We start from the raw sequence: 24,355 nt of genomic DNA on the forward strand, positions 1-24,355 counted from the left end.
GGTCATATGGCGACTTTCCAGCTTTGATGGTGGAGAAATACCCCCAGGTGCCCCTCTGTGTGTTATTTCGTCACGATGGGGCACTAGGGTAGAACCACCGACCTTCTGTAAGCTAGCTGGCTAGCTTCCCAACATGAAGAATTCAACGCTCAGAGTGAGGCTCAAACCCACATCGATGAAAGGCAAGTAGTTTATAGTCGGCAACCTTAACTACTCAGCCATGAAGGCCCCTTCTAAAATTTAAGTTCACAGAGGAGTATCTGCTCACAGGACAATCAAAAGAAGGACTAGAATTCTTATTAGCAACCCTAGAACTTTGGGAAAACTGCTTCTGTGTTATTTTCTATGTGTTCTGGTCAAAAGAGTTGTGTTTAAATTTAGGATGACAGAGAATATAAATAGAACAACAATTTTGCCTTCATTTAATACCTGTTCAATTGTCTTTGTTGTCTACTTTAACATCTATACAACCACTCCAGTGAATATTTACAACTGCAGGAGCACCTTCATCATGTTCATGTAATCTATTTCATCTAAAGCATACTGAAATATATATATATACCTTCACAATTAGCATTTAACTTTTCAACTTATAATCCAGCCTTGCTGTTGCTTTTGAAATAACTGTGCCACTAGCTAGGCCTCCCTTATGTCCTTGCTTGTATATGGTGGCAGAATTTTTTTATAAGTTAGTTTTGTTTTGATTTATGATGTATGTGCAACATTTTCAGAAAATTCAAGTTTGCCTACTTTCAGTTTTACTTTCCACCTGGTTATCATTATTTTGGTGATTTGATCTAGATTAGATAGGCCTATGATCATGCTAATTTACTGGAAAAAAACTGATATTGAAGGAGCAGGTTAGGACAGCAACTAGAAAGTAGGAAGTGTCTGCCTCCAATAACCAGATGCCTACCCTGCGTTTAAGTTGACACATAAACAGACACCTAGCCTGTCTCCTAAAGGAATTTTTAAGGCATCTGGTAATAACCTGTTTGAACCTATTTTCACGGTACTAAGGGAATAAATGAATAAAAGAAAGAAAATAAAATTATGTTGCTATTATTTCCTATTAACTTTGTAAACATTTTCTTTTCAAATACAATTTCAAACAGAAAATCATGTTTCTAGTCCTTGTTTATTTTTAAACCCATGTTTCCAGTGCATGTGACCTTCATTTTTGCCAAAGGAGTTAATTTTAATTTCGCGGTACGGCATCCAACTTGATAAAGCCCTTCTTGTGAAAGTGTAAAATTTCTATGAATTTTTAAAATGAATTTCTTGAGTACCGAAAAGACATGAACAATAAATGTAATGTAAATTTTGGACAGTGGCAGGGTTATGTCGTCAAATATTTGGACAACAAACAATTCATTACAGATTTTATTTTGTCAAATGATCAATGAGGGCATTTAACAGGAGGGTGATGATGACCCTATATTGCTCACCTGTTAAATTTGGCCTTGGAATCATCAAGATAAACATTCTGACAAAGCTTAATGCAGATAGGGTCATAAATGTGGCCTCTACAGTGTTAACAAGCAAATTCGATGAATTGGTATCCCCCGCCAAAAGGGTTTGTGGTGAAGAATGGCAAAACAAGAGCTGTCTCCATAGGATGACACATGCCCCCGATGGCACTTTAAATGAATAGTTATGGCCAATGTTAGAGTTTAGGACCTTTGACCTACGGAGCTGGGTCTTGCGAGCGACACGTAGTCTTACTGTGTCACACATTCATGCGTAGTTATTTTAAAATCCATACATGGATGACAAAGATATGGACTGGACACACCTATCAATGCACTATCATGAAAAATGACCTTTAACGTCTAAGTGTGACCTTGACCTTTGAGGTACGGACCTGGGTCTTGCCGCGCGAACACGTTTGTCTTACTGTGGGACACATTCATCCAAGTTATTTGAAAATCCATCCATCAAAGACAAAGATATGGACCCGGACACGCCCATCAATGCACTATCCCTTAATGTCTAAGTGTGACCTTAAAACCCTTTTAGGTACGACCTGGGTCTTGCGCGCGACATGTCGTCTTACTGTGGTACACATTCATGTCAAGTTATCTGAAAATCCATCCATGGATGACAAAGATATGGACCGGACACGAATGCACTATCATGAAAAATGACCTTTAACGTCTAAGTGTGACCTTAGCCTTTGAGCTACGGATCTGGGTCTTGCGCACGACATGTCGTCTTACTGTGGTACACATTCATGCCAAGTTATTTGAAAATCCATCCATGGATGACAAAGATATGGACCGGACACGAAAATTGCGGACAGACTGACAGACTGACAGACTGTTCAAAAACTATATGCCTCCCTTCGGGGGCATAAAAATGGGGGGCGGGATGCATGACCGGGGTGGTTGGCACGACTGGGTGGAGTGAGGTGGGGAAACGGTACAACTTTGCATATCAAATATTCATGGAAGGTTTGAAAAAAAAATAATAACAAGAGTGCAAGAATGTCACAATATACGCCCGTCACAGCAAATTTCTTTACTCTAGCACCTGTATTTGCAAATGGAGTTTTAACTTTGTGGTTGTTTAGTAATAACTAAGTGTTTTGTTTTTCTAAGTCCACAAAAAAAAACTCCTTACCAGGTAGAGATACCTTAAAATACACCTAAAATTGGAAAGTAACATCTATGTTGTACCACAGATAAGTGGTCTTGGTTTTTCCCTACGGTCAATTATAAAAAGTTACAATATAAGTTATTTATAGTAACAACTAAGGGAAGTTAATCTTAAAAAAAAAAAAAAAAAAAAAAAAAAAAAATTGTAAGTCCTCACAAAAATCTTTACCAGGTAGAGACTGGTCAAAATAAACCTCAAAATTGGATGTAGCATGCATATTGTACTACAGAAAAGTGGTCTCGATTTTTCCCTATGACTAGTAATGAAAAAGTTACAATATAAGCTATTTATAGTAACAACAAAGGGAAGTAATTCGAAAGAAGAGAACTGCGCATGACACTTCGTCTTATGATGGTGTATAATTGTGTCAAGTTACATCAAAATCCCTCCATGCATGAAGAAGAAATGCTTCGGACAAAGTCATTCTTGTATCTGACCTTTGGCCTCTAAGTGTGACCTTGACCTTAGACCTAGGGGCCTGGTTCTTGCGCATGACACTACGTCTCGTGGTGGTGAACATTTGTGCCAAGTTATATCAAAATCCCTCTATGCATGAAGAAGACATGCTCCGGACAAGGTTTTCATTCTTGTATCCTTTGACCTCTAAGTGTGACCTTGACCTTAGACCTAGAGACCTGGTCTTGCGCATGACACTCGCCTCATGGTGGTGAACATTTGTGCCAAGTTATATCAAAATCCCTCTATGCATGAAGAAGAAATGCTCCGGACAAAGTTTTCATTCTTGTATCCTTTGACCTCTAAGTGTGACCTTGACCTTAGACCTAGGGACCTGGTTCTTGCGCATGACACTCCTTCTCATGATGATGAACAATTGTGCCAACTTTCATCAAAATCCCTCTATGCATGAAGAAGATATGCTCCGGACAAAGTCATTCTTGAATTTGACCTTTGACCTCTAAGTGTGACCTCGACCTTAGACCTAGGGACCTGGTTCTTGTGCATGACACTCCGTCTCATGATGGTGAACAACTGTGCCAAGTTTCATCAAAATCCCTTCATGCATGTAGAAGATATGCTCCGGACAAGGTCTGTGGACGCCGCCCGCCCGCCCGCCAGGGGCGTTCCCATAATACGTCCCGTTTTTCAAACGGGCGTATAAAAGGAATGATTTTTTTGGGAGTGGGGTGGGAGGGGGGGGGGGAGTGTAACCAAGGCAAGGTGGTGACCAAGTGTGGGTACACAACATCACATGTTTATAATAAATGGACATGGAAAAGAATGAAAGAAGTTCAATGAAATTCCACCAATTGGTTGGTTTGTTATGTACAAATCTGTAGATTTTTAAACAATTAAAGGGCAATAACTCTAAGGAAAATTGACCAATAAAAAAAAAAATGACAGGCATCATCGAAGTATGTTGGTTCATATTTATTTCAAGTTTCATGAAATTCTACCAGCTTGTTACTGAGAAATGGCTGCAGACGTGGATTTTTCATTAAATCAAGGGCAACTAGAGATGCTTTTGAGAAAAGCGCATGTCTCCCACAACTGCCCCTCTGAAAAATGTTAGTTTCTCTATATGTTTTAGACGAGTAGATCCAATTAGATGGTCTGGATGAGTGGATCCAATCAGTAATTCAAGGGCCATAAATCAAAAGTGCCTGAGTGGATCTGGCTAGTTATCAAACTTAAGTAAGGTCTTATGGCCAAACACATTTTGTTTAAGTTTGGTGAAGATCGGATGAGAAATGTTCAACTTAGAGAGCGGACAAGAGTAAACAGACGGATTTTTTCGGTAATTCAAAGGCCGTAACTCTAAAATGCCTGGACCGATTTGGCTAGTTATCGAACTTGGCCGAGGTCTAATGGTCAAACACATTTTGTTCAAGTTTCATGAAGATCGGATGAGAAATGTTCGACTTAGAGTGCGGACAAGAGTAAAAAGGCCGATTTTTCGATAATTTAACGGCCATAACTCCAAAATGCCTGGACCGATTTGGCTAGTTATCGAACTTGGCCGAGGTCTCATGGTCAAACACATTTTGTTCAAGTTTGGTGAAGATCAGATGAGAAATGTTTGATTAAGAGTGCGGACATGAGTAAAAAGGCCAATTTTTCGATAATTCAAGGGCCGTAACTCCAAAATGCCTGGACCGATTTGGCTAGTTATCGAACTTGGCCGAGGTCTCATGGTCAAACACATTTTGTTTAAGTTTGGTGAAAATCGGATGAGAAATGTACGACTTAGAGTGCGGACAAGCTTTGTGACAGACACACACACAGACTGGAGTAAATCAATATGTCTCCCACACCACTGTGTGGTGGGAGACATAATAACTCTAAGGGAAATTGACCAATCAAAAAACAACTTAATGGGCATCATCACAGTATGCTGGTGCATGTTAATTTCAAGTTTTATGAAATTCTACTTGAAAGTTACTAAGAAATGGCTGCGGATGGACATTTTTGGGAATTTTTCATTAAATCAAGGACAATAACATTAAGGGAAATTGACCAATCAAAAAAAAAACTTGACAGTCATCATCGCAGTATGTTGGTTCATGTTTATTTCAAGTTTCATGAAACTCTACCTGCTAGTTAATGAGAAATGACTGCGGACAGACATTTTTGGACAGTTTTCATTAAATCAAGGGCAATAACTCTAAGGAAAATTGACCAATCCAAAACAAATCAAAGGCCTGAATGGCCTGAGTCGGCTAATGATTGATGTACTGACAGTATAGTCTACCAGTTTCAGTTTGTTTTTAGTTTTTTTCTTAAAATTTCATAACACAGCTCGATATTTACCCAAAATATTATATCAAGATACGATTACACTTTTCTCCAGTTTGAACAATATATTTTACAAATTGTGATATAAGTTTGGTGAAAATCGGATGAGAAATGTACGACTTAGAGTGCGGACAAGCTTTGTGACAGACACACACACAGACTGGAGTAAATCAATATGTCTCCCACACCACTGTGTGGTGGGAGACATAATAACTCTAAGGGAAATTGACCAATCAAAAAACAACTTAATGGGCATCATCACAGTATGCTGGTGCATGTTAATTTCAAGTTTTATGAAATTCTACTTGAAAGTTACTAAGAAATGGCTGCGGATGGACATTTTTGGGAATTTTTCATTAAATCAAGGACAATAACATTAAGGGAAATTGACCAATCAAAAAAAAAACTTGACAGTCATCATCGCAGTATGTTGGTTCATGTTTATTTCAAGTTTCATGAAACTCTACCTGCTAGTTAATGAGAAATGACTGCGGACAGACATTTTTGGACAGTTTTCATTAAATCAAGGGCAATAACTCTAAGGAAAATTGACCAATCCAAAACAAATCAAAGGCCTGAATGGCCTGAGTCGGCTAATGATTGATGTACTGACAGTATAGTCTACCAGTTTCAGTTTGTTTTTAGTTTTTTTCTTAAAATTTCATAACACAGCTCGATATTTACCCAAAATATTATATCCGGATACGATTACACTTTTCTCCAGTTTGAACAATATATTTTACAAATTGTGATGATACAAAGACATTTAGCAGCAATTGGCAGTATCTGACATTGAAGTTTACGGTTAAATTACCTCTTTTTTAAATCTTTTCATAAAAAAGTTGTTTCGGGTTGCCAAACATAGACGATCTACTTTCGATTTCAAAAACTACAAGAAAATACAATTTAATGTTTCGCCGATTTGTTTATTTCTCGAAAAATAAGAATTAAAATCATTTTTAATATCAATAGTAACTAAACAAACCAGTAAGAGCTTCTTCTTCCGATAATTTATCCGTTTACTGACTGCAAAATTCAACCCACGCAAAGTTTATAGAAATCATACGATGCGTGTTTACGTTCAATGTGGGAGAATTAAGGCTGATCGGCTATGTTACCTAACGCATCCAGACGATTCAGATTTTGTTTTTAAAAAAGCATTGTGTGCGTTTCTGTAATTTTATATACGTTTTTATACGCTTAGAAATTATTAGACATGCGTATTTGCATTATTTCTATACGTAATTTACGCTAATACGCATCTTATCTGGAGCCCTGCTGGAACTATTTTTTGTCTTTCGCTGGATGTTACCCAAGCTTTGTAAGCCTGCGCAATTCTTAAAATGCACATTTATGCTTAATGAGTTACATTCGAGAATTGCACAATTACAAGTCATAAATATGACAGATTACATCGTATATTGGTCATAGCAAAGGGAATTGACACAACTTAACTTCATTCATGCAGTGAACTGTTTGAAATTTGAGAAATCTAATGGAACTACATCCCTTCACATGTTATTCGGTCCATTTAGAGAATCTTTGGATAGCAAGGACTCGTCAAAAGGCTTTCAGCCTTTAGCCGACTCAAAAACTTGACGGGCATCATCGCAGTATGTTTGTTCATGTTTATTTCAAGTTTCATGAAATTCTACCTGCTAGTTACTGAGAGATGGCTGCGGACTTGACGGGCATCATCGCAGTATGTTGGTTCATGTGTTAACCAGCTTTTCATTTGATTTGACCTGTTGATCTAGTTTTTGACCCCATATGACCTGATTCCAAATCTGGCTTATTGATCATCAAAACAAATATTCTGTGCAAGTTTGTATCAAACCAATGCATAAATGAAACCACTATATGGCTGAAAGGGCCAAAATAGAAAATTTTGCCCCTTTCAGGGGCAGTAACTCTAGAACCCATTATGGAATCTAGCCGATTTTCGAAAGGAACCGAGAACTTATTGAGACTTAAGTTGTATGTAAGTGTGGATAAAATAAAATGTAAAATGTCACTTCTTTTGTGTTCACAAGGTAAAAATGAACAAATTTTGGCTCTTTCAAGTCCGTACCTCCGGAACCTATAACTGCATCTGACAGATTTATCATGGAATCCAAGACCTATTGTTGTTAAAGATATTTTGCAAGTTTGTATCAAATCAAACCATAAATGAAGTCTCTATATGGCTGCAAAAGTCAAAATAGCAAATTTTTTAAGGGGCCATAACTGGAACGCATGATGGAATCTGGCCAGTTTTCAAAATAAAGTGAGATATTATGCCAGTAAAAGTTGTGTGCAAGTTTAAAATAGAATTGACTGCAAAATGTGGTCTCTATCGTGTTCACAAGCTAAAATAGCAAATTTGGCTGTTTAAGGGGCCATAACTCTGGAATCCATGATGGGATCTTGCCAGTTTTCCAAAGGAACTGTGATATTATGCCAATAATAGTTGTTTGTTTGTTTGTTTGTTTTGGGTTTAGCGCCGTTTTTCAACAGTATTTCAGTCATGTAACGGCGGGCAGTTAACCTAACCAGTGTTCCTGGATTCTGTACCAGTACAAACCTGTTCTCCGCAAGTAACTGCCAACTTCCCCACATGAATCAGAGGTGGAGGACTAATGATTTCAGACACAATGTCGTTTATCAAATAGTCACGGAGAACATACGCCCCGTCCGAGGATCGAACTCACGACCCCGCGATCCGTAGACCAACGCTCTACCTACTGAGCTAAGCGGACGGGCTCAATAATAGTTGTGTGCAAGTTTGATTAAAATCAACAACAAAATGTGGTCTCTATCGTCTTCATAAGAAATTGTGGACGGACAGACGACGGACGCAGGGCGATCACAAAAGCTCACCTTATCACTATGTGACAGGTGACCTAACTAGAACTGTCACAGGAGTGACTCATACCCCCACCATACGGTCTTGTCACAGAAGAATGGCAACCATAAGAAATCTTAAAAATACTTTGGAGTACTTCATCCTGGGTTTCCACATATAAGTAATACTAGTATAATACTAGTATAGTAATACTAGTAAATATATTAAATCTCTAATATTAGAGATACACTAAAAGTGAATACAAAAAAAATGTCTTACCAACCCATGTTACCACAGAAAAATGTTTTTACTTTATACATAGGACTTATAATAAAAAAGTTAGAAAAATACCTAAAATATTGAAAATCTAAAAATAGGATTTCTAAAAATAGATTTATTCCTGGAATTTAAGGGGAAGAAACTCAGTACAAAAGTTAAAAAAAGGTTACTTCCCTTTGGCTCTAAGCCAATCAGAATGAGATATAGTGAAAATACATCAAAATTAACCTTAAATTCTAGGTAAAAGGTGACACAATTCAAGAAAAATTAGTGTCAGAGTTATGCACCTTGTGTCACATGATGTGGGTGATGAGGTGGAACATCTATTTTAAGTCTGAATCAAATCCATTCAGTAGTAACTGAGATATAGTGAAAATACATCAAAATTAACCTTAAATTCTAAGTAAAAAGGGGCATAATTCATGAAAAATTGGTGTCAGAGTTATGCACCTTGTGTCACATGATGTGGGTGATGAGGTGGAACATCTATTTTAAGTTTGAATCAAATCCATTCTGTAATGATTGAGATATAGTGAAAATACATCAAAATCAACCTTAAATTTAAAGTAAAAGGGGACATAATTCATAAAAAATTTATGTCAGAGTTAAGCACCTTATGTCACATCATCTGGGTGATGAGGTGGAACAACTATTTTAAGTTTTAATCAAATCCATTTAGTAATAACTGAGATATAGTGAAAATACAACAAAATTAACCTTAAATTCTAAGTAAAAGGGGACATAATTCATGAAAACTTGGTGTCAGAATTATGCACCTTGTGTCACATGATGTGGGCACATGATGTGGGTGATGAAGTGGAACATCTATTTTAAGTTTGAATCAAATCTATTCAGTAGTAACTGAGATATAGTGAAAATACCTCAAAATCAACCTTAAATTCTAAGTAAAAAGGGGCATAATTCATAAAAAAAATGGTGTCAGAGTTATGCACCTTGTGTCACATGATGTGGGTGATGAGGTGGAACATCTATTTTAAGTTTGAATCAAATCCATTCAGTAGTAACTGAGATATAGTGAAAATACAACAAAATTAACCTTAAATTCTAAGTAAAAGCGGACATAATTCATGAAAACTTGGTGTCAAGAGTTATGCACCTTGTGTCACATGATGTGGGTGATAAGGTGGAACATGTATTTTAACTTTGAATCAAATCCATTTGGTAATAACTGATATAATAGATTTCGGGACGGGACGGGACGGGACGCGACAAAACTGACTCCTATATACCCCCCTCAAACATGTTTGGTGGGGGTATAAAAATAATTAACCTATGTTTACACAAAAAGGGTGTGAAACATAACCAGCTTTCAAAGTAGGTCAAATTTGTTTCCAGTAGAGAGTGCTGCACATTTTTGTTCTTGCAAAAATCAAATACCGCGATACCAGATGTAATGCGAAAATAGCAGCAAGAGGTATAATATAAATCAATTTGTTTATGAATTATTTTTCAATACTTCAAATTGTGATCATGGCTTATCTTATGCCAGATAAACAAGAGGGCCATGATAGCCCTATATCGCTCATCAGAGTTGATCTGGCCTACAGACCAAGTTTTTGCTCCCACATGACCCAGTTTCAAACTTGACCTAGAGATCATCAAGATAAACATTCTGACCAAGTTCCGTAAAGATAGGGTCACAACTGTAGCCTCTAGCATGCTAACAAGTTTTTCCTTTGATGGGTGACCTAGTTTATGAGGTCATCAAGACAAAAATTCTGACCAATTCTCATGAGTTTAAAACTTAAACTGTGGTCTCCAGAGTGCTAACAAGATTTTCCTTTGATCTGGCCTAGTGATCTAGTCTAGTCATTGACCCCACATAAACCAGTTTCGAACTTGACCTAAAGATCATCAAGACAAACATTCTGACCAAGTTTCATAAAGATTGAGTCACAACTGTGGCCTCTAGAGTGTTATTATCATTTAATTGTCATTTAATAAGTAGAGGAATTAATGGAATTTACTGACATATTTCTTCTTACTATTAGGTGTATCCTGTGAATAATCTGCAGGTCTAGCTAAAATATATTGGAAATAAACCTATTTCACTATTTTAAATCTAATTTGACTCGATAAAAATAAAAAGAAAATACAACATTATTGCTGCTGTTAAAAAGATGTTTGAATCCATCTCAAGTGGTCTCACTTCTGCCATCAGTGGTAAAGATCAGCATTTCTCCAATAAAGATTGGCTCTTTTATATTCTCATTTGTATCCCTAAATATCTTTTCCCCAACCTAGATCTTCCATAAACAAGCTCCTGCCGTTATCATGTCAATGTAAACACCACCACTCGCCATCAACCTGTGTCAACATATTTCATAAATAGCCCACTAGGCACATACACACACCTGTTTGCAGAACGTCATCAGAGCGTGACCTTGTTAAACTTTCATCGATAGAGTGATAGATTACGTCAGTCACAGTGTAATTAGCGATTTTGTTTGAAACATTAAACCATAAGCTTGGAATTTTGGATTTCCTGGAAAAATAATTTATTTCCATATAACCGAAGTCCGTGTCTCATGGACGATCTGGGAGACTTGACATGTATGATAATTTTTGTTGAAAATGGTTATAATTATAATTCAATTGAATTCATAAATATAAACTAGATGCCCAAGGGCAACATGTCAAGCCCGCCAGCTGTCAAAAGGACTGGGAGTTGCACACGAAACTCTGTCTCACTGAGACAAACATTTGTGCCAACTAAAACAATTGTGCCAGGTTATTTTATAATCCCACATTCAATGACGAAGTTATTGTCCAGACAAGGTCGATTATAGCCATATTTGACCTTTAAACTCCAAGTGTGACCTTAACCTTTAAGATATTGACATGGGTTTTGCGTGCGACAAGCCGTCCCATGGTGGTGAACAATTGTGCCAAGTTATTTTAAAATCCCACAATCAATGACAAAGTTATTGTCCGTACAAGGTCAATTATAGCCATATTTGACATTTAAACTCCAAGTGTGACCTTGACCTTTAAGATATTGATGCCAGTGTTGCACACGACACAGCATCTCATGGTGGTAAACAACTGTGCTAGGTTATTTTATAATCCCACATTCAATGACGAAGTTATGTCAATTAAAGACATATTTGACCTTTAAACTCCAAGTGTGACCTTGACCTTTAAGATATTGACATGGGTGTTGCGCGCAACACACTGTCTCATGGTGTGTCAGGGCAGCGTGCTCGGCCCAGTTCTGTTTTTGTGCTTCATCAATGATTTACCAGATGAAGTGAAGGGTCTTGTGAAGATATTTGCTGATGATACCAAAATTTATTCTGATGTTTTTCGGACATGACACATTGTGAAAGTTTACAGTCTGATTTGGACAGTCTATGTAATTGGAGTTTGGAATGGAAACTTTCGTTTAATGCAAAGAAGTGCAAAGTTCTGCATATTGGAAATAGTAATGAGCATTACAGATATACAATGCCTGATACTGATGGAAATTATGTGTATGTAGGTCCAGTACAAGCTGAGAAAGATTTAGGTGTAACTTTTGATGAGGGCTTGAACTTTGAACAACATATTATCAACATTACTAATAAAGTACAAAGAACCCTTGGGATAATACATAGGTCATTCGAGTATTTGGACAGGGACATGTTTCTCACATTATACAAATCTCTGGTTAGACCAGTTTTAGAATATGAATCCAGTGTATCAGTGTGCAACATTAACTTTTTAACACCGTAGCCAATGGGGCTACGGACTTCCAATTTTTTCGTAGCCCAAAAGAATTTTTCGTAGCCCCACTAATTTTTCGCTCAAGAATGAACAAGACTTTCATTCTAGTAATATTTAATTTCTTTCAATATACTGCTCACTGTATGGTCACCATTTTTGAAAAAAGATATTAGAAAAAATTGAAGACGTACAATGCATAGCAACCAAGTTGGTTTATGATATTTCAAATTTGTCGTATGAACAGAGGTTGAGGAATCTGGGTCTTGTAACATTAGAATACAGATGTGATCGAGCTGACGTTATACAGATATTTAAATCAGTTCATAAATTTGACGAGATGAATTGGGACAGAATGTTCAATTTATCTGTGGGTGGTCTTCGAGGGCATGAAGAAAAAGTGCCGCCATAACATTAGGCTTAACTCATTTAGTCAAAGATCCATTTTTTACTGGAATGCTTTAAGTGCAAAAACTGTGAATGCTGAGTCAGTAAATGAGTTTAAATCGCTGCTGAACAATGATAATTGGAATGCTGAGAAATTTGTGCCAAGTTGTTATTGACTTTCGTATGACTATAAAGTGCGCACTCAGAGTTCATTAAAGAAACTTAAGTAACAATTCATTTTGAGATTTACTCAGAAGATTCTTCACAAGAGGGGCCAGGATAGCACAGCTAATATTACAGCCCGAAGATCAAGGTATCAAGGTGGTGAACAATTGTGCAAAGTTATTTTAAAATCCCACAATCAATGACAAACTTATGGTCCGGACAAAGAAATCTGGATGGACGGATGCACTGACGCACATAAACCAAACAGTCATTAACTCATTTGGACAACTATGTCTTCGCTTACAGGTTCGACAAAAATGTTACCTTGATTTTCAAAAAAAAAAAACATGTGCTGGCATAAGTTTCTCACGAGAGTAAGTGCGCAAATGTTGTGGTTTGAGACTGGTTAGGTACGCAAATAGGGTTACGCCATAACTTAATAGATGCGACTATAAGGAAAGTTAAGCTATGGTACTGATAGCCATGCAGAACTTACAGAAGAGGAGATTGTAAAATTTGCATATTGCAATATTAACTTTGTTATTTCTATGTCAAAATGGATGAAATCAAATGCAAAATGCTTCTGATGATACAAAGATGTTCATCTCATCAAAAGAATTGAAACTGCTTTAAAGATAAATGTTCAACTTCTGTTTCGTTTGAATGGCCAGAAGCCCCCAGTGGTCAAGAAGAAACAAGGCGAGGAATTCAGTGACAAGCTAAAGTTTATGAATGCAGTTAACAATATATAATGGCATCCTAATTTAAAACAACAGAAAGAAAGTTACAAACCAGCATCATTTCATATTAAAAAAGAAAACTAACCCGAAATATTGGAATTTACCGCCACATTTCTCGGTGTCGTTTTAACAACACGTCGTGTAAAAGTGCAGTGGTCAACACGGAATATTGGAAGTAAAACCGGGAAAAGTTTTATTGCAATCAAGCCTGTGTCTTCAACAGTGTAAACTATAAAGACATTATTTATGACTTTTCTCTCTAGTGTTGATGATGAAAACTGAATATTCACCGAACACCTCTTTTTTTGAATTTTAGCGCTTGTAAACTGCACTTGATGCTCTAAATACACAAACGCTTATTAAAATGTAAAGACGATTGAAAAGGAAACGCTCATTGAAATATAGAGGGGATGGAAGAGGACGTCACTGGTAAAGGTATCTTCCCTGAAATGTGTGTTATTTCCCTATTATGGGACTGGCCATAATATTTTCAAAAGTGTTTTAACATTGGTAATTTTAATCTGTCCTGTTGAATTATTAATGATATATATGACGTTTTCTTTATATTATTTTACTCTGACAAAGTCCAATGGACGAAACATGTTCGTTTTAAAGTAAAAAGGATATATCTTGAGTTAGTTCTTCGCTTTATCTGTTATTTATCATTAATGTTAGTAAGTAGCAATAGATCTACATTAACATAGCCTTTATGAGACTAAATGAAAGCCAGATTGCAAAAAAAAAACTTGTTAAGTCAAGAAAGGGACAATTTTTAAATACAGCTAAACTTGCTTGAGAGATCTCATGCATTAAGGGATCAGTTTTTCAGTTGACGTTAAAGAACAAAATATGTTGTAGTAACTAGTAAGAGAACATTGTGGTAAAAAGACAGCTTTTTACCCTGTTTTAATGCAGTTTGTACAATAGAGTGATGAAAACTATGCATAAGATACCAGTTCACATACTAAAATTTAACCAAATAAGGGCATGGATGCAGATGCCTATGAATGGATGAAGGTGATAGCCCTATCTATCTGCATTAAATAATTTTCTAGAATAGTCGAGCTATCAATGATGGCAGTACTCATTTGAGTTCATAATGTGTTCCAAAGATATTGTAAGTGCAGAGAATATATACTGACATGCTTGAAGGGTGAATTAACAGTGTCAATCTCTTAAAGTCCTAAAGTTACATAAAACATTTTATTCTACTTAAAGGTCACCCGTATTGAAAAAGAGTTTTCTGCCCTGAAATTTTCAAGGACAGGTTACTCTATTTCAATACCGGTAACCTATGACTAATAATGCATGTCTTTGTATCTTCAATATCCAAAGTTTTATGAAATTTTTTTATATGTGTTGGGAAAAGTTTCGCCCATCTCCTGTGCAGTCATTCTAGTGTACGTCTTTAAATCATAAAATGGTAGGTCAGATTAGTACCTTAATAATTGTATAAACCCTGTCTTTGATATTTTTAACATTTTTCTTTCATGGCGCTAATAGTTACTAGTCTACATAAACATGCTCTGATTGTTCTCTCAGTAGAGAATAGTTTTAGTTGGCGTGAATTTAAAATGACAATATCATGTTTTATTATTTGTCTGCAAACATATTTATTTCCAGAAAATGTACAGGCCATGAAAGTAGCAGTAGCATTAGCTGTGTTGAGGAACAAACCTCCAGGTGTTAGTGGAAGAAGATATGCTGAAGTTCTGTGTGAGAAGTTTAGGGCAAGCCAGTTGCACTGGAAACAACAATATGAAAGGGCAGGAGCAGAAATACTTCACCTTAAACAGGAACTATTGATGAGAACACAAACACAACAGCCTGAAAAGGTTCAGGCATCTTCCAGTCAAATATTTGAAGGTGATACTTAAAAGGGGACACACTGGTCTTCAGGTTGCCATCACAACAGAATATAAAAAAAAATAATTAGTATGATTAAAATTGGTATTTCATGAGTTTGATATAAGGTAGTGGGCCCGTAATAATAATCGGTAAATTATATATTCTTTGGGAGTGATTTTGGCATTTTATTTTTTTTTTAGCAGCTTGAGAAAGGTGTTTGCAGGGCTACTATTAATTCAAAGACTGCTGAATCATTAAAGCTCATGAGAATATGTAATCATACAAAAATGGCAGTGTCATTTCAAGTCCACTACCTTAAAATATAAACAAATTATCTCCAAGGTGTTCCTGCACATCTTACATTTGGCATGGGCGGCACTTGGGTAGAACCACTGGCCCTCTGCATGCCAGATACATTTCTTCCTCAAATGAAAGAATTTTTATTTCACAAGTAGGGTTGTGAAAGGCATTTGTGATTTGATTCAAAGTCAGCAACTGTATGGCGTATTAAATCGGCCACGGGGGCCCCAAATTAAATCACATTCATTGTTTATAAAAGTGTGTGGAAAAAACAAAAAATATTAAAGGCTCATAATACCTTTGTTCATAATAAAAAGGTCATAATGTGGCTGTCACCTTTTTATTATGAACATAAAATATATTAATTTCTTGTTAAATCCTACTTTCAGTAATTGTTTTCTCTAATATTTGTCAAAGGTTTGAATATTGATTAACATAGCATAAAGTTTATGCCCCCGAAGGGAGGCATATTAGTTTTCAACTGTCCGTTTGTTAGTCACAACGTTAACTTTTTGCATGAAGGCATTTTACTCACGAACCACTGCACCCAGGACCTTCAAACTTCACATGCTGATAGTACTCATTGAGTACACGACCCGTACTGACCTGATGGTCAAAGATCAAGGTCACAGGGGCCAACGTTAACTTTTTGCATGAGGGCACTTTACTCACAAATCACTGCACCCAGGACCTTCAAACTTCACATGCTGCTGGTACTTATTGAGTACACGACTCCTACTGACTTTGGGGTCACTGGGTCAAAGGTCAAGGTTACAGGGGCCAACGTTAACTTCTGCTTCTGCTTCGCTTCTGCTTCCGCTTCTGCTTCGATACGGTGTAGGGCCTTTTACAGCGTAGGACACAGGGGGGAGTGCGCTAGTAATACTGAGGGAGGGCAGACTTAAAGCCCTCAACTGTCTGTGCGCCAACTATCTCACTTGACAGATGGTTCCAATCCACAGTCGTGTTGATGAAGAAAGAGTTTTTATACTGTTCAGTTTTTGCAGTTTTTATTATAAGACCACGGTGGTTATTCACTATATATCTATCCACTATGTTTTTTGTATTAAAATTTGGGTCACTACTAGTTTTAATTTGTCTCTTGCTTCTAGCTGGTTTGATGAACTCGTCGGGTGGTATAGCTGGTGCCAACCCTTCGACCACTTTATATAGGAAGACGAGTCGGTTGGATCTGCGACGATCTTGTAAGGGAGGAAGATCCAGTTCTTGTAGCATCCTTGTCATGCACCCTTCGTTGTTGGTTTTGTAGTCATTTGTTATAAAACATGCTGCTTGACGTTGCACCCTTTCAAGTTTGGTAATATCTTTTTTTAAGTATGGGTCCCATATAATGGCTCCGTATTCCATCAGTGACCTAACCAGTGAGATGTATGCTGTTTTCTTACAGTCTTTAGTACAATTTCTAAGATTTCTACGTAGAACCGCCATGGTAGAATTGGCTTTCTTAGCAACTTTAGTGATATGTGTTGACCATGTAAGATCATCGCCGAGTGTAAGGCCTAAATAAGGATTTTCAGAAACTTGTTTCACGATGACATTACATAATGTGTAAAAATTTGGTGATTTATTATTAACTCTTAATAAATAACACTTTTTGGCATTAAAACGCATGCCCCATTTAGCAGCCCAGTGTTCAAGTTCAAATAGGTCATTTTGTAATATTTCATAGTCCTTTTGGGAGCGGATTTTTCTGTATAGTAAACAGTCATCTGCAAAAAGTCTAACTTGGGATTGCACTGATTGCGGTAAGTCATTTATGTGACACAAGAATAAAAGAGGTCCCATCACTGTGCCCTGGGGCACACCAGAGTCTACTTTTTGCATGAAGGCACTTTACTCGCGAACCACTACACCCAGGACCTTCAAACTTCACATGCTGATAGTACTCATTGAGTACACGACCCCTACTGACTTTGGGGTCACCAGGTCAAAGGTCAAGGTCACAGGGGCCAACGTTAACTTTTTGCATGAAGTCACTTTACTCGCGAACCACTGCATCCAGGACCTTCAGACTTCACCTGCTGATAGTACTCATTGAGTACACAACCCCTCCTGACTTTAGGGTCACCAGGTTAAAGGTCAAGGTCACAGGGGCCAACGTTAACTTTTTGCATGAAGGCACCTTACTCGCGAACCACTGCACCCAGGATCTTCAAACTTCACACGCTGATAGTACTTATTGAGTACACGACTCCTACTGACTTTGGGGTCACCAGGCCAAAGGTCAAGGTCACAGGGGCCAACGTTAACTTTTTGCATGAAGGCACTTAACTCGAGAACCACTGCACCCAGGACCTTCAAACTTCACTTGCTGATAGTACTCAATGAGTACACGACCCCTCCTGACTTTGGGGTCACCAGGTCAAAGGTCAAGGTCACAGGTGCCAACGTTAACTTTTTGCATGAAGGCACTTTACTCGCGAACCACTGCACCCAGGACTTCAAACTTCACATGCTGATAGTACTCACTAAGTACACGACCCCTACTGACTTTGGGGGTCAAAGGTCAAGGTCACAGGGGCCAACGTTAACTTTTTGCGTGAAGGCACTTTACTCGCGAGCCACTGCACCCAGGACCTTCAAACTTCACCTGCTGATAGTACTCATTGAGTACACGACCCCTACTGACTTTGGGGTCAACAGGTCAAAGGTCAAGGTCACAGGGGCCAATGTTAACTTTTTGCATGAAGGCACTTTACTGGCAAACCACTGCACCCAGGACTTTCAAATTTCACATGCTAATAGTACTACTGACTTTGGGGTCGCCGCATTAAAGGTCAAGGTCAAAGGTCAAGGCGCTGCTGGGGGCATTTGTCACCATTAGTGACAGCTCTTGTTATTACCTCCCTTTACTGCTCTAACAGTATAAGTTCATGTGTAGTATTTCAGGTAGTGCCTTTCTAACCAAGTAATTATGCATAACATCTATTTGGACAGCTATATCATCTGTTTTTAATGTTATATTTAAAGCCTTATGGGACTTAAAAGCTAGTTGATATATATCTATTGATTCTTATGCGTCAGTTAAAGAAGTTAGGAACATGTTTGTTCAAACTGCAGTATTCTTTTTTTACAGATTCCTTGCCTCCAGACAGCCAGCCATTATTTCCTACACCTCCACCTTCAGGTAGTGCTGGACCCTCGCAGTGTACCAGTATTTCATCTTCTGATGCTCAGTTTTCATTGGCTAAACACACTGAATTCCTGCACCATGTGATCAATATCCAGACTGCTTCCAAAATTTTGGCTTCAGATAGGCCTTTGCAGGACATAACCCAACAGAGTTTGCTACACAGTCTGCAGATACTGCAGACACACATAGGAAGTGATGAAATATCTTGGACTGTGCAAGAGCAGTGTGTCCAGACTATTGTAGCTGTAGTAAATCATAGTAATAAACACATCTTTGACTGTGTTTTGGAGGAAGTGGCTAGTTTATGTACCCATATAATAGAACACATCATGTCATATTCAAAGCCAAACTATAAGGTAGGTATAGGTGAAGCCAAATTGTGAATTAATACCAGTCTGGGACATAAAGTCATATAAAAAATAGGTGATATTTGATTCTTTCAGTGTATTAAGATAGATATATCTGGCATGACCACAATCTGGAGTTCGCACTTGAATGATACTTGATCTTTCACTGAAATAAACAAATTCAATTATCTTTTCATTTTCTGTCTTTTTAAGTGGTTTTATCAAATTATACCAGTTTTACCAGCAAAATGTCACATTCAAAAAAAAAGAAAAAAATGCATTAAGTAAGGACTGAACTTACAATCTGCCATATGTTGAATCAATACTCTGAGTTAATTCCACAGTATATTTTTGGGACCGATACTATAAATATTACAACATGCAAATATTAATTTTGAATTATTCATCAATTTTATTTGCAAACATTTCTGCAAGTAAAACATCTGTCATAATGAGTTCATGAACTTTTGGACACATGATAATATCCACTTACCCAGTAATTCATATGTACATGAAATGTTGGTCAGCAGCCAGAATTTTTACATGTGTGTAGCCTGCAGGTCAGTTCTCTGCCATGTACATGTAAGATATTGGAGACAGGTTTATTTTATAGATTGCAATCCTCCCTCTAAATTGTACCTATTTTTGAAACTGGTTTTCCCAGTTGATGCTGATATCATTCAGTTACATATTAATTTCCATCTAGAGCCCCAAGGCACATGTATTATTGTTATTTCATTTACTTCCTGTCAAACGTAGAAATTGTTAGTAATGTTACTTCTTTTACTTGCTGTCAAAACTAGTTAGTGATATGTGTCAGTGTACTGGTACAAATTTTTACATTTGTATGGCAATACTACAGCGTCGTGTAACCAACTTCTTAGGCTTGGAGCATTTCAAATTCAGTATGAGACTGGTTGAATTAATGAATTGCGTAATACAAGATATGTAATCATCTATTTAAACAAAAACTTTAATGTGACTGTTATATTCAGATTGAAATTCAACAAAAATTGGTTCACCAACATTTTATAAAGTAAATTTGCATGTTTAATATGACTAGATTACTATACTAGTCTATACTGGAATATATGGACAAAATCCCCCCTCCCCTCACCCATCCAATTTCACCAAGTAGGACAGATCCCATCCAGATTTTCACTTCAATCTATTAAAGAAAATTATTTATCCTGAAATAATAGTATTTTTAGCTCACCTGTCACAAAGTGACAAGGTGAGCTTTTGTGATCGCGCAGCGTCCGTCGTCCGTGCGTGCGTCCGTCCGTGCGTGCGTGCGTGCGTAAACTTTTGCTTGTGACCACTCTAGAGGTCACGTTTTTCATGGGATCTTTATGAAAATTGGTCAGAATGTTCCCCTTGATGATATCTAGGTCAAGTTCGAAACTGGGTCACGTGCAGTCAAAAACTAGGTCATTAGGTCTAAAAATAGAAAAACCTTGTGACCTCTCTAGAGGCCATATATTTCACAAGATCTTCACGAAAATTGGTCAGAATGTTCACCTTGATGATATCTAGGTCAAGTTCGAAACTGGGTCACGTGGGGTCAAAAACTAGGTCATTAGGTTTAAAAAAAAAAAAACCTTGTGACCTCTCTAGAGGCCATATTTCTCAATGGATCTTCATGAAAATTAATCAAAATGTTCACCTTGATGATATCTAGGTCAAGTTCGAAACTGGGTCACGTGGGGTTGAAAACTAGGTCAGTAGATCTAAAAATAGAAAAACCTTGTGACCTCTCTAGAGGCCATATTTTTCATGAGATCTTCATGAATAGTGGTCAGAATGTTCACCTTGATGATATCTAGGTCAAGTTCGAAACTGGGTCATGTGGGGTCAAAAACTAGGTCAGTAGGTCTAAAAATAGAAAAACCTTGTGACCTCTCTAGAGGCCATATTTCTCAATGGATCTTCATGAAAATTGGTCAGAATGTTCCCCTTGATGATATCTAGGTCAAGTTCGAAACTGGGTCACGTGGGGTTAAAAACTAGGTCAGTAGATCTAAAAATGGAAAAACCTTGTGACCTCTCTAGAGGCCATATTTTTCATGAGATCTTCATGAATATTGGTCAGAATGTTCACCTTGATGATATCTAGGTCAAGTTCGGAACTGGGTCACGTGGGGTCAAAAACAAGGCCAGTAGGTCTAAAAATAGAAAAACCTTGTGACCTCTCTAGAGGCCATATTTCTCAATGGATCTTCATGAAAATTGGTGAGAATGTTCAGCTTGATGATATCTAGGTCAGGTTCGAAATTGGGTCATGTGCGGTCAAAAACTAGATCAGTAGGTCGAAAAATAGAAAAACCTTGTGACCTCTCTAGAGGCCATATTTTTCACGGGATCTTCATGAAAATTGGTGAGAATGTTCACCTTGATGATATCTAGGTCAAGTTTATAAGTGGGTCACGTGCCTTCAAAAACTAGGTCATTAGGTCAAATAATAGAAAAACCTTGTGACCTCTCTAGAGGCCATATTTTTCAATGAATCTTCATGAAAATTGGTCAGAATTTTTTATCTTGATGATATCTAGGTCACATGTGCTCAAAAACTAGGTCACTATGTCAAATAATAGAAATAACGACGTCATACTCAGTTCAACACTGGGTCATATGGGGATAGGTGAGCGATTCAGGACCATCATGGTCCTCTTGTTTAATTTCTTTGAATCTTTTTAAATTTTAGAGTTTTTATTCAACAAATTCAGAGGAGAGATTTTGACTACTTTGGTCAGATTAGGGTGTTTGTGTGGAGGTGGTGTGTTTTGTCCAACTACTTTGTTCAGATTAGGGTGTTTGTGTAGAGGTGGTGTCTTTTGTCCGACTACTTTGGTCAGATTAGGGTGTTTGCGTGGAGGTGGTGTGTTTTGTCCAACTACTTTGGTCAGATTAGGGTGTTTGCGTGGAGGTGGTGTGTTTTGTCCAACTACTTTGGTCAGATTAGGGTGTTTGCGTGTAGGTGGTGTGTTTTGTCCGACTACTTTGGTCAGATTAGGGTGTTTGTGTGGAGGTGGTGTGTTTTGTCTGACTACTTTGGTCAGATTAGGGTGTTTGTGTGGAGGTGGTGTGTTTTGTCCAACTACATTAGTCAGATTAGGGTGTTTGTTTGGAGGTGGTGTGTTTTGTCCAACTACATGTACTTTGGTCAGATTAGGGTCTGTGTGGAGGTGGTGTGTTTTGTCCAACTATACTTTGGTCAGATTAGGGTGTTTGTGTAGAGGTGGTGTGTTTTGTCCGACTACTTTGGTCAGATTAGGGTGTTTGTGCGGAGGTGGTGTGTTTTGTCCGACTACTTTGGTCAGATTAGGGTGTTTGTGTGGAGGTGGTGTGTTTTGTCCGACTACTTTGGTCAGATTAGGGTCTTTGTGTGGAGGTGGTGTGTTTTGTCCTACATTCGTCTGTATCAATATATAATTTGCAAAGTATTGATTTTTTTCATTCTTTAAAAGATTTTAAATAATTGTTTCAGGTTTTAGATAAGAAGAGCCACTTGTTGTCCTCATTCATTGACTGTAAACAGTTCACACCTACACTTCTCAGACTTCTGTTTGAAACTATCTACACATACTCGGACAGCCTCAAGCAGTGTGTGAAGGATAAAGAACAACTGGACCCGAACAGATTCTGTAATATCTATTACATCATTAAGGCAGCTGAAAATTGTTTACGTAAAAAGGGGAGTGAAGTGAACCTGGATGAAAAACAATGCATAAGAACTAATCTGGAAGAGAGTTTTCTATTTATTACTGAACGATTTCCCTTGTTTGTGCATGCAGTATGGAGACTTTGTGTCCTTCTAACCTGATACATGTACTAGTAATTAGAGATTAGATGAATGAAATTGGTTGTGTGCAAAAAAAGAAAAAGTGCATGTCAATGTATTATAGTCCAGGTTTGAGTTATCAAATTTATGCCGGGAAATTACTGAGAAAAAACATGTTTTGCGTCTTTTTTTGTTTGTACGTGTTGGAAGCAAGATAGCCTAGAGCTACCATTAAAGTATAAATATAATGGCATAAAGCAGAGATTAGGTTTGTGATGAAACAAATGTGCAAAATTCAAATTATATTTCATTTTACATGTACGCTGATATAACTATTCTATGTATTAACAGCTACTTAAATACCTGAATCAGAATTAATTTAATACTTTTTACCATGATTACTGCTGGTACTAAGAAGCTGCTAATGGCAGGTTATAATCTATAACAAAGTAAGATAACAAGCTTAGCTTTGTCAGTTATTGTTGTAGCTTTAACCTTTCTATCAAAAGTTTCGCTTTGTCAGGTATTGCTGCAGTAAATACATTTCTATCAAAAGCTTAGCTTTGTCAGTTATTGCTGTAGCTTAAACTTTCTATCGAAAGATTAGATTTGTCAGGTATTGCTGTGACATATCTTTCTATCAAAAGCTTAGCTTTGTCAAGTATTACTATAGTTTAAACCTTAGCTTTGTCAGCTATTGTTGAGACTTATATCTTTCTATCAAAAGCTTAGCTTTGTCAGGTATTGCTGCAGTTAAAACCTTTCAATCAAAATCTTAGCCGTGTCTGGTATTTCTGTTGTTTATACTTTCTATTAAAGGCTTAGCCTTGTCAGGTATAGCTTTAGTTTATATCTTTCTATTAAAAGCTTAGTTTTGTCAAGTACCACTGTAGTTTATACATTTCTGTTTTAAAGATTGGTTTTGTCAGGCTTGTTTTAGTTGATATCTTTTTGTTAAAACCTTAGCTTTGTCGGGTATTGATGTGGTTTATATTTTCTATTAAAAGCTTGTCTTTGTCCAGTACTTCTGTAGTTTATGGCTTTGTATTAGTTTCTGTAGAAGCTTGCTGATTTGGAGCTTGATTATCATACACTGTGTTGTTTTTGTATAAAAATAAATATTTGTCAGGTAAATATTCTGCTTTATAATTATACAAATACATATCCATATCCTAACTAGTAATGAAGAATTTTTGAGCCGCGCCATGAGAAAACCAACATAGTGGCTTTGCGACCAACATGGATCCAGACCAGCCTGCGCATCCAGTATCTCTGTTTGCAATAGGCTTTGAAAGCAAACAGCATGGATCCTGACCAGACTGCGCGAATGCGCAGGCTGGTCTGGATCCATGCTGGTTGCAAAGCCACTATGTTGGTTTTCTCATGGCACGTCAT

General features: G+C 37.3%; 2 protein-coding genes across 2 annotated transcripts in view; one reads left to right on the plus strand and one right to left on the minus strand.

Annotated features, from left to right (window-relative positions):
- Positions 1 to 13,723, minus strand: part of LOC123551528 (uncharacterized) — a 27,447-nt gene extending 13,724 nt beyond the window's left edge. Inside the window, exons 1-2 of the mRNA XM_053541012.1 lie at positions 13,616 to 13,723; positions 430 to 543 (exon numbers count right to left, since the gene is read on the minus strand). The gene's annotated coding sequence lies outside the window, so the exon portion shown is untranslated. The remainder of the gene's footprint in view (positions 1 to 429; positions 544 to 13,615) is intronic.
- Positions 13,682 to 23,977, plus strand: LOC123551529 (meiosis-specific protein MEI4-like). The gene is made up of 4 exons (XM_045340525.2): positions 13,682 to 13,965; positions 15,154 to 15,396; positions 18,776 to 19,188; positions 22,667 to 23,977. Exons 1-4 carry the CDS (start codon positions 13,941 to 13,943, stop codon positions 23,000 to 23,002), a joined length of 1,017 nt encoding a protein of 338 aa, XP_045196460.2. The 5' UTR covers positions 13,682 to 13,940; the 3' UTR covers positions 23,003 to 23,977.
- The last annotated feature ends 378 nt before the right edge of the window (positions 23,978 to 24,355 follow it).

This window comes from Mercenaria mercenaria, chromosome 4, assembly GCF_021730395.1.
Source record: "Mercenaria mercenaria strain notata chromosome 4, MADL_Memer_1, whole genome shotgun sequence".
Taxonomy (NCBI): Eukaryota; Metazoa; Mollusca; class Bivalvia; order Venerida; family Veneridae; genus Mercenaria; species Mercenaria mercenaria.

Coding starts and splice junctions, on each gene's coding strand:
- LOC123551529 (XM_045340525.2), top strand. CDS start 13,941: ATGGAAGAGGACGTCACTGGTAAAG. Junction 15,397..18,775: donor TTCCAGTCAAATATTTGAAG/GTGATACTTAAA, acceptor CTTTTTTTACAG/ATTCCTTGCCTCCAGACAGC. Junction 19,189..22,666: donor ATTCAAAGCCAAACTATAAG/GTAGGTATAGGT, acceptor TAATTGTTTCAG/GTTTTAGATAAGAAGAGCCA.